This window comes from Pistacia vera, unplaced genomic scaffold (genome assembly GCF_008641045.1).
Source record: "Pistacia vera cultivar Batoury unplaced genomic scaffold, PisVer_v2 Contig310, whole genome shotgun sequence".
Classification (NCBI taxonomy): domain Eukaryota; kingdom Viridiplantae; phylum Streptophyta; class Magnoliopsida; order Sapindales; family Anacardiaceae; genus Pistacia; species Pistacia vera.
In genome coordinates, this window is record NW_022196125.1 from 517,723 (window position 1) to 529,426 (window position 11,704).

An 11,704-nucleotide genomic window follows, 5' to 3' on the forward strand; every position below is an offset into this window, starting at 1 on the left:
TTTTTGTGTGATCCAGGATCTTTGGAGTAGCAAACTGAAGGGGATTGGTAAGCAATACCAGGGGCTATATCACTTCATGCCAATCTCGAAAATCAGCTCATTTGTTCTTGGTTTTGTTTCAGCTTTGAGTAAACATTTGGGAATCAAAGTTTTTGATTGTAATAAAGAAACAACTTGCAAATCTCTCAATGTAGGTACTAGTTCTTCAACAAACACATAGTCTCAAAGTAAGGATGTTGTTCTTTGGCATAAGAGATTAGGACATGCTCCTTTATCAATTTTGCAGGACTTACATCATACTTTTAATAATCATCACAAGTTCTATTGTGAAACTTGTCCTTTAGCCAAACATACCAGATTACCTTTCCTACCAGTAACACAACCACATCTCATGCATTTGAACTACTGCATTTGGATGTTTGGGGCCCTTATAAGGTTGCCACTCAAGGTAATGCACGATTCTTTCTCACTGTGGTAGATCATTTCACTAGGACAACATGGGTTTTTTTTACTGCAGTTCAAGTCTGATGTATTCCAGACTTTGAAGATTTTTTTACAAATGGTTCAGAACCAATATCATCATACTCCTCAGTATGTTAGAACTAACAATGGCAAAGAATTTTTCAATAATCAGTGTTGTGATTTGCTATCTAGCTTAGGGATTATACACCAAAGCACTTGTGTCTACACTCCACGGCAAAATGGAGTGGTAGAATGCAAGCACAGACACGTTCTTGACATGGCTAGGGCCTTCAAATTCCAATCACAAATCCCTGATTACTTGTGGGGATATGCTGTCAAAGTTGCTGTGTATATAATCAATCAGTTACCTACCAAAGTTTTACATGGATTATCTCCTTTTGAGAAGTTTTATGGCCATAAGCCAAATTTGGATCATTTGAGAGTCTTTGGCTGTCTAGCCTTTGCTTCCAATCTGCCTATTCAGGACAGGTTTGCTCCCAGACCAGTACCTTGTGTTTTCCTCGGGTATTCATCCACAAAAAAAGGTTATATTCTATATGATTTGGCTTCTCAAACCATTTGTATTAATAGATATGCTTTATTTTATGAACATATTTTTCCTTTCTCATTACAGCAACTGCCTAAACCTGCCTTTCCTGCTAACATTTATGCTGCCACCTTTATGGAAGAAGAGCCTTCTTCATACTCTACTCCCCATATTCCTGAAATAGATTCAACTCTACCTACCTCCTCAGCTTCCCCTGCACCTCCTGCGCCTTCCTCTATTTAGAATATATCTCCTACACTTCCATTATCTCACACTCAATTTTAGAGATCTAGCAGACCTACTAGGCATCTCATTTGGACCACTAACTTTGTGTGCCCTACCTTACCCAACTCTAATCAGATTAGCCACTTAAAGTACCCTATTCACAACTATCTCACATATGCCAATCTGTCACCAGCATATCAAACCTGTTTGTCGAGTATTTTAGCTCTTTTTTAGCCTACCTCTTTTACTCAAGCTTCCAAGGATCCTAACTGGGTTGTAGCCATGCAACAAGAACTTTAGGCCTTGGAGAGAAATGGTACTTGGTCCCTTGTTCATCTGCCTTTGGGAAAGACTCCAATAAGGTGCAAATGGGTTTATAAACTCAAATATCATGCTGATGGCACTTTAGAGAGATATAAGGCTAGGTTGGTGGCCAAAGGTTTCACACAGCAGGTTGGAATTGACTATAAAGAGACATTTTCTCTAGCGGTGAAGATGGTGACTGTAAGGCTGGTTTTGGCCGTTGCTTCTATGAAAAATTGGCCATTATTTCATTTAGATGTTGACAACGCATTCCTACAAGGAGACCTCCAAGAGGACATTTACATGCAGGTGCCACAAGGCTTCTCTAATCATCATGATAAGTCCTTAGTGTGCAAACTCCATAAGTCGTTGTATGGCTTGAAACAGGCTTCCAGGGTCTGGAACACTAAGCTCACCAATGCTTTGCTATATGGTGGTTTCCATCAATCTCTAGCAGATCATTCATTCTTCTATAAGCAACATCACAGTCAGATTGTACTCCTTCTTGTGTATGTTGATAACTTGGTCATCATTGGCAGTGATAGTGTGTTGATTGCAAAAACTAAAGCTCTCCTACATTCTAACTTTAAGCGTAAAGATCTAGGTTCTCTCAGGTATTTTTTAGGCTTTGAACTTGTTCGTTCTTCCAAGGGAATTTGTCTTTGCCAACAAAAGTATGCTTTGGAGTTACTTGTGGATTTTGGATTAGCTGCTGCCAAACCAGCTTCTATCCTTATTGATCCACAATTCAAATTCACTATTGTGGACTTTGATAAAGCTTTCCCAATAGCACCAGCTTCACATCAGCAAGATCTTCCCTTAGATGATCTTACAATTTATCAGAAATTGGTTGGCAAATTACTCTACTTATGTCTCACACGTCCAGATATTACCTTTGCTGTCCACTTGCTTAGCCAGTTTATGCATAGGCTTAAACACTCTCATCTCAATGATGCCTTACGCATTGTCAGATATGTTAAAGGTTCTCCAGGCTTAGGGTTATTATTTCCTGCTCATGGTTCCTTTCATCTCCAAGCTTTTTGTGATTTTGGTTGGGCATCTTGCTTGATGAGCCGTAAATTAGTCATTGGCTTTTGCATCTTCTTGGGGCATTCTTTGATATCTTGGAAATCAAAATGTCAAGCTACAGTCTCTAAGTCCCCTTCTGAAGCTGAGTACCGAGCTATGGCATCTACTGTTTGTGAGCTGATTTGGCTTACTCAACTTCTTCAGGACCTTGGTTTTTCCCCTCAGCTACCTTTTCGTCTCGGTTGTGACAACAAGTCTGCCTTACACATTGCTTCCAACCCTATCTTCCATGAACGAACTAAACTGTCATATAGTTCGTAACAAGCTTAAGGATGGCCTAGTGCAACCTGTTCATGTCCCTACTAAGGTTCAGCCAACTGATTTGTACACTGAAGTTGTTCCCTCAACTCTTCATCATCATTTATTGTCCGAGTTGGGGTGCTTGACCTTAATCACCCACCAACTTGAGGGGGGATATTGGATTATTAGTATAATCAATTAATTAGTTTAGTTAGCTAATTAATATGTCAGTTAGTTAGTTAAGTGGTTTAGTTAATTGGTTAAATTGTTAGTTAGTTGTTTTGGTTAATTAACTGTGGTTGACTAACTATGGTTACTTGTGTGTGTGTGTGTGTGTGTGTGTCTCTCTCTCTCTCTCCCCTCTCCTCTCGTCTCTCTCTAGATCTATATATATATATATATATTTATATATATATATATATATATATATATACTGTTCTGCTTGTAAATGAATCCTTTTAAGCTGAATAAAATTTCTCTTCTCTCAAATGCAGTTTGTTCAGTCTGGCACCTCACATTGCCACATTCCAAAGTTATTGCTGCCATCAAACTTCTCCACCTCGAATTTTACATTAGTCACCATCGTCCTAGTTAGTGCACTCGGCATGGACGAAGAAGCAGGCGATGTCGTTATAGTAACAACTAGCGTACTTAACTCAAATTATGTCATTACTTCAACTACTATATTCCAATAGCAAATAAAATGGAATACAAACAAATGTGTAGGTTGAAGCTTTGGTTCTAATACCAATTGTTGGGTAAATCAGGTATATTTTCCCTATTCAAAGTGGATCTATTCACCTATACTACTTATTCCGTATAAATGAATAGCATCATATACAAACCCCACATACTAATGCTATTGGAATATAATAAAGTAGAATACTAAGAAATACAAGTACTAATGCAGAAATAAAGAACATCAGAAATTTAATAAGGTTCGGTATAAATGTTACCTTCATCAAAGAGCGCCTTTGATCTCTTCCACTAATTTCAAAAAGAGGAAACTCCAAAAAATTACAATTTTGGGAAAATTTGCAAATACCCATAGATTAGAGATCTTTAAGAAAAGATACTCCTACAATTTGGGCAAGATTTTTCAATCTCCCAAATAAAAGAGACAGAGAAGAATTTTTGGGTTATTTTAATGAAGGATGGAGGGGGGTCCTATATATAGGACTAAGGTGAGCCTCTATATGGTTTTACAAACCATGTGAAACTTTTACAAAAGCTCACAAAGGAGCTAATTTCCAACAAAATTAAGTCTCAAAAACTCAAAATTTTCTAGAACTTACAAAGAGTAATATATTAGGTATAACGCAAGAATTAGACTACTTACCGGATATTTTTTTTTTCAAACTTGGCTGATTTTGGAAACTCAAAACCGTTATTCGTCAGGTTACTAACCATCCTGAAATAAAAATAAATATATATATAATACTCTGAATCGGAAATTATTCAAAATAGATTAATACGACAAGAGAAGTTCGTTTCCCCACAAACAGGTTGAGAAGCTTGGATTGTTCTTGCAAAAGTTGAAGACTTTTTTACTAAATCACTTTTGAAAATATACACATTTTACCAAAACAAATTTACTAATTTTCTTACCAGTACTTTTGTCTCTTAATTTATTGGTTTAGCTTTCGGGAAGGTTTAGTCTAAACCATGTTAGTCTAGCATTTAACTTTTTTGTTTTTCAGAATTTTTATTGAGGACAATTTGGTTAGCCTATATGATTTTAAGGTTATTTTTGTCTTTTAAACAAAATCTTAATATTTATATAATGTTACACTTACGAATAAATTTTACGAAGATTTTCCTATAAAGTGAGTGAGTATAATGAGTTTGACTTTTTGTTTCATTTTTCTATTCATTTTTTATCATCTTACTTTGCATGAAAATCTTTGTAAGAGTTCTTTGTAAGTATAGTATTATTGTTTTAAGAATTAAAATGAATGTAATAGGCTATACGGGGAACTATTACAATGAAGAAATGCATGTATATAAAATGTTAACCAATGGCGGAGCCACATTTAGCCCTGAGATGGCCATGTGTCACGAATTAGGAGTTTTACATCTAAAAAACTAATTTATTAAATTGTGCTTTGTTCGCGACATGGGTAATTAAAAAATTATATGTACTGTAATTATCAAAGAAGGGAGGCTTCTATGCTTTCTAGGCGGGGGCTTTTCTCTTTTCCTTTTTGGTCCTCACCAATAAGCTATAATCGTATAAATAATCAAAAGGGTTTAGACTTCAAGAGCTTCCTCATTGGGATTCTCCCAAATCTAGACTCTATTTGAGCAGATTTTTTAAATCAATTTATTGTATGACATCATCACTTAAGTGTTAAAGGATTTAAGTGTTCTGTGAGCAGCTGTAAAAATAAATAATAATATATAATAAATAACGATGACTAATCAGTAAATTAAACTGCAATATAAAAAATATTACATTATTACAAAGATGCGACGATAAATGTGGTTTGATCAAATTACATTTGTTCATGAGTAATGACGTTGGTTTTACAGTATTGGCTGATCAAACAAGAGTTACAACGTAAGGACTTGACTCTAAAATAATCTAATAGCATATGGCGATTGAAAAATTCAGTAGTTAAGATTTAAAATTTACAGTTTTTATCTCCCTTTCCTCAGAATAAAACTACTAACTATCACAAGATGATTTATTTTTTATTTCTCATTTTAGTTTTTCCATTATTATTTTTTAAAAATCTTTATTAAGAAATAATGAGAAGCATTTACACCAAATTCAAAAACAGATTAGAAAACAAAGTGGGAAAAAAAAAAATCTTATATTGAAAATAATAATAAACGCATATCTTTCAATTAGATGAAAGAGGTAGGAGAGACAGATTTAGGGCTTTTAAAACATGACAATTCTCAATTTGTCCCTAAATTCTAGTCATTTACGTGGAGAAATAGTAAATAGTAAATCTAGTTATTTATACTGAGGTGTGTATAAGCTAGTCCAGACACCTTAGATCATAAAAAAGGAAAAAAACCACTCACAAATTGAGCTATTAAAATTTTTAATTAACACATGACATAAGATGTTTAATCCATGAGAGAATACAACTCCAATAGATACACCCTTACAATAATTTTCAAGTCATAAACAAACTCAATCAACAACCAAATCCAATCTTGTAGAGAGTTTTATGGCACAAGAGCACGGCTAGTCTATACAAATTGTACAACTTAATATATATATATATACAGCACATTTATCCAACAAGCAAAGCATATTAACACAGAACATATCTCAAGCAGATCTAATAACATTGAAACCATGCACAATCCCACACAACTCAACCAACTAACACCAATACATGCACTATTTTTATTTTGAACACAAAAAGTTATTTGCTTCCATCTTTCTTACCATTATGGATTTCTCAATCTTGATTCTTCGTCCAGACAGCTAGCTTGTCAGGGTCAAAGGGAAAGTTTTCCAAATTAAAACAATGGCTCACCTCTGCATGATGTAGAAAAGGCATATCCTTCCCCAAGTTCTGCCAGTCCAGGACTAAATTTGGCAGGAACATTAAACGGAGACCCTCCAGGGTCCATTTGGAGATGCTACTATCTTCAGTTTCATCATTGACACTCATTGGTAAGTGGTTGATGTCTCCGTCCTCAAGACAAAGATATTGCAGATTTGGAAGTTGCTTGGGATTTATCCATTTCGGCAAAATTTCATGACGATAATGCTCCAGAAAAAGATGCTCAAGGCTTGGAGGAGCTGAAAGATGATCCAGCATTTTTTGTATACTTTTGTTCTTACAATTTTCTGCATCAATAGCTAAAACCTTAAGATTTGTCAGGTTTGAGAAGACATTCCATTCATCGTTTGCCATTTCACTCAAGAAATTTATACTCAATCGTAGAACTCTTAGCTCTGTCAGGGACCGTAGCTCACGAAGCTGACTTCTTCTTGAGTTAGCTCGACTCTCAACCCGAAATCCTGACAGTTCCTGGAGATGAACTAGCTTCTCTAGTCCATTAGGTAGGCACTTCAGATTACAGAAACTTAGATCCAAGACAATCAATTTCTTCAAATTTGTAACCGATGGATCTAGTTTGGCTAAATTCTTGCATTTCCTCAAAACCAAAATTTGGAGATTACGAAGCTTTTGAACTGAATACGGTACTTCCTTAAGGCTTTGAACTCCACTTAAGTTCAGATGTGCAAGGCGTTTAAGGGAACAGATCCAACTCCAGAGACGCTCTACTTCAATTGTATCCAGCTTATTGTTAGAGAAATCCAACACCCGTAGCGACTTGAGCAACTTCAAATTCATGTCATAGGAAACATGATGGTTTGACATCAGTAACAATGCCCTCAACTTTGAACAGTTTTTCAACAATTTTGGATTCATGTCAGTGGTGAAACCTAACCATCGAGAATCTTCTGCCTGTTTCTGTTTGCCTTGTCCATCAAAGCTACAAAATGCCTCATCGTTTGCAATCTTAATTACCATGTCTCGGGTCAGATCGTGCACCTTGCAACTGTAGACTCTCCCATCATAATTTCTTCGATTCACAACATCAAGCAGGCATCTATTCGCTAGCTCGGAAAGATATTCATATCCCAATTCGGTTGCAGTCCATGGGTTCTTGCCCTGGACAATACCCTCCGCAACCCACCAATGCACTATTTGTTCACCATGTACCTTAAAGTCTTCAGGATAAATAGAGAAACACAGTAGACACGGCTTTAGATGAGTGGGCAGTTCATCATAGCTCATTTGCAGAGAAGCCATAACAGAACTATTTTGTCCTGTGGTTGTCAATCCATGAAAATCTTGATAAATCTTTTTCCACTCTTTCAAGGAATCAACTTTTGGCGCAAGTAAGGCTGCTATTGTCTTTATTGCCAGTGGAAGCCCGCCACATCTCTCCAAGATGTCCCTGCCCACTCTTTCTAATTGATCATTGGAGCATTGTCCCCTGCTCCTGGAAAATGCAAACTTGCAGAACAATAACCAACTTTCCTTCTCATTCAAAGTTCTTGGCCGATGAATCCGCGAGTTGTCAACCCCCATACGCTTTACGACATCTTCATTTCTTGATGTGATGATAGAGAAACTGCTTTCACCACAAAAATTCTTCCACCAATCAAGATCCTTTCTCCAGACATCGTCCATAACAACAAGACACTTCTTCTGACGAAGTATACGGCGAATTTGGGGCAACTTACTACTTTCATCTAATCCAGTTCCTTCCATACCTAACTGTTTCATCATGATCGTCGTAATCCGTTCTTCGCTGAAACTCTGAGAAACTGGCACCCAAATCATCTTCTCAAAGTAAGCAACCACTTCTCTATCATTGAAAATTTTCTGGGCAATGGTGGTTTTTCCCAAACCCCCCATCCCCACAATTCCAACATGGTGAAATTCCTTATTACTTCTTAACATCCACCCTTTTATCTTTTCAATGTCATCCTCCAAACCGATGATCTCAGAAGGGTCATAATACTGTGAGGAATACTTTACCATTTGATGCGCATTATTTCCCCTGTTTGTTGTCAATTCCGGTCTCAAAAACGAGCCCATTGTTTTCTCCATCTCTTGAAACCGTGAATTAATATGGTTCAATTTTTTGCCTGTTCGATACTGAAATGCGAGTTGATGAGGCCATAAACTCGAGCAAACTGACCCGTGTTTCCGATACTCATATGTAAGTAGGCAATCTGTGAGTATATCGTCAGCTTCATAAATAAGATTTCTGATATTAGGCAAAATCGTCTGGACCATTTCCTTATGTTGAGTCTTGAGATTGTCAGTGGAGGAGAGGAAGGCCGTCATAAGCTCAAGCTTTGTCCTCATTATTTCAAACTGATCTTTAAAATCAAGTGCAATTTGAGCTTGATTAATTAAAGTAGTGAACAGTTTGTCTGCCAGGCCTTGAATCATGCTAATTGTCGCCATCGCTTCCCTTTTGAATCTTATCTGTATATTCATGATCAAAATCGTGACAGTAAATTAACTATGATGACCTTACTGAGAGAAATCCTTTTACATATTTTTATTTAAAAAAAAAAAAAAAAAAAAAAAATTATGAATGGATATGCGCACTGAACTTTGTTGGCTAGAAATATGTATTCGATTACCATAGGAAATCAAGAGAAACTCTCCATGATAGAGTGCAACTGAATCATTTTATTTTCTTTATTTGACTGCAGAAATCTTGAAAATTTTAAAATCTAGACTAATTTTTCTCGCATAGAAAAACTACTCAAACGCAGAATCTCAATTAAATTTCTTATCCTAGTTTCCTAGATAACTACATAGTTGTCATTTAACAGTTCTTCGCATAAAAAATCTTGGTTCAGATTTAAAAGATCAGGATGTTTGCCTAAGATAATGATTGATAAGTTTTGTTTATTTATGTTATTTCTGTAGTGTCTATCAACCACAAATGTGATTTGTGCTACATGTAGATGGATAAATGGCTTAAATTACTCAAGTTTGAAAAGTTTTTCAGGTCACACAAACAAGGAGCTTAGCTATATTTAAAAGGGCATTCACAACATACCTGAAGTTTGCAAGAACTTGATGGAGAGTACGCAAGAGAGCTTCCCAAAATCGAAAACTTTTACGAACCAGCTTATTTCTTGCAAAGAGATAATAGAAATGTTAAAAACATAGCGATTAATACACTTACTATATTTTTTGCAACATGCAGTTTCAACATCTTTGACAACAAATATACATAAATATGATGCATCGTTTCATTACCACAAGAAATCAAGAGAAACTCTACATATTAAAGTGGAATTGAATCATTTCTTGATTTGAGTTTTACTTGACAACACATGATTACTCTTCCAATATCTTAGAAAAATTTCAGGTGATAATGTCATGAAATTTAGAAACTCCAGATTATATTTGCTCACAGATTTCTATAGTACATAGTATATGTCAATCACAAATATGATTTCTTCTACATGTAGATAGATGAATGACTTAAGCTACCTAACTTTGAACTGTTTTTTAGGTACTATTTCACGCACAAAAACAAGAAGCTTGGCTGTAGTTAAAAGGGCATTCTCAACGTACCTGAAGTTTTCAAGAACCTGATGGAGAGTGTGCAGGAGCTTCCAAAATACCTTATTTCTTGCAAAGGGGTAACAGAGATGTTTGTTTGTCAGTTAGTTTTTTTTTCCTTTTTTTTTTTTTTTTAAAGACAGAGTAGAATGCCAAACAAATGTACCTTGTGAATGTTCTGCAAGAATGCCAAACAAATGTATTTCGTGGTGAACAAAAAATCAATATAAAAACATGAGAATATTACTTTTCTTCTCACAATGAATTGAGAACGGTAAAATAAAAAATTAAAAGGCGGAAGGGGCAGACTCTAAGCAGAAAGCAAAGAACCTTAATTGATAATACAGTGAAAATATTTGACAGAGAAAAAGGGAATCCTCTTAAGTTACGGCTTGTTGACGTGAATTTGTGTTCAAAGAGCGGTTTATCTCTTGATGAAGAAAGATAACAGAAAGAATGAAAAACAAACATCCCTTTTGTATCAAGTTTAAGGCTTTAATTTAAGAGAAGAAAAATGGGATGGATCATCTAGAAGTAATTTCCATTGACCATTTAAAATCTTGATACTTGAATCTGACGTTATCTGCTTTGGTTTCTCTCTTTACCTGAAGAAACTGGTGATTGAAAGAGAAGAGCATTCTCCGTGCCTTAAATGTGTATAGAATGTGTTAACTGATGCTTCACAGCCCACTCTTGTGGGCGAATAAGATGCTACTAAGTTTCAGGCATTTATAGGTGACTGCCATTTCATAGTACAACCAACTATTACTATCTATCACTGAAAATAACTTTTAGGATCAATGGTAAGTATCATGCTTTGTGAGAAACTCTCGTTTGTTAATTAAATATGGCCTTAGTCATAAAGAGGCATGTTAAAGTTAAATATTATTGAAGAGTTTTTAATAATAATAGAATTTTGCTACTCAATCATCTACATAATAATTCAGTCCTGATTAATTATAATGCAAGTCAAATGGTATCAGGCTTTGTTGTTCACTCGACATGATTTCTATTAAGTAAAATGATAACACTCAGAAAGCAGAGAAAACCATACAAAAAGAAACAAGCTTCTCCAGTTGAGTAAAATGAAAACAATCAGAAAACAGAAGAAACCATAGAAAAGAAAGAGAAATGATGATAAAAAGCAATGGAAAAAGTACGCAAGCTGAGGAAGAGGCAGTGTTGAGATTTGAAATCTGCTCAAGTTCACTCACAATGTCAGACATTGTAGGCCTCAGAGTTGGTGTCAGATTAATGCACTTTTATGGCCAAATCCAAGATTCTAACAGCTTGCTGTTTGTCGTAGTCACCAGACAAATTTGTATCCACTAAGTCCAAAAGCATTTCCTCTGACTGTAGCACACGAGCCTGCAATACTGCGACAGGTTTAGCCCTTAAATATACACTGCTTGACTCTGTTAAAGAAGTATAATGATTTGTCAATTTCCCTTACCTTATTTAGTAGATACTCGTTCCCTTCGTTTTCTTCGTTCTTTGAATTACTCTTCCCACCAGGCCGGTCCAAGGGGTAGCTAGTGTTGGAGTTGGGCCTAACTCCTAACATAAGAGGCTTTATTGAGTGGAAGGATTGTCTACTCTTATAAACCTATTGGCTTGAGCGTGCCTAGTTGATATAGGATCTTCAATACTCCCTCTCACAGTCAAGCCCATATGGTCCACTTGCCTATGAATGGAGGTAGTTTGACAGCCCACTACTGATCAATCACTCAGCTCAAATGGGGCTGACTCTGATACCATTTGT

At 35.9% G+C, this 11,704-nt stretch overlaps 1 protein-coding gene across 1 annotated transcript; it reads right to left on the bottom strand.

Moving 5' to 3' along the window:
• Nucleotides 1-6,285: 6,285 nt before the first annotated feature.
• LOC116136292 (disease resistance RPP13-like protein 4) lies at nucleotides 6,286-8,823 on the bottom strand. The gene has a single exon (XM_031422011.1). The coding sequence runs from the start codon at nucleotides 8,821-8,823 to the stop codon at nucleotides 6,286-6,288; it is 2,538 nt and encodes an 845-aa protein (XP_031277871.1).
• Nucleotides 8,824-11,704: the final 2,881 nt, after the last annotated feature.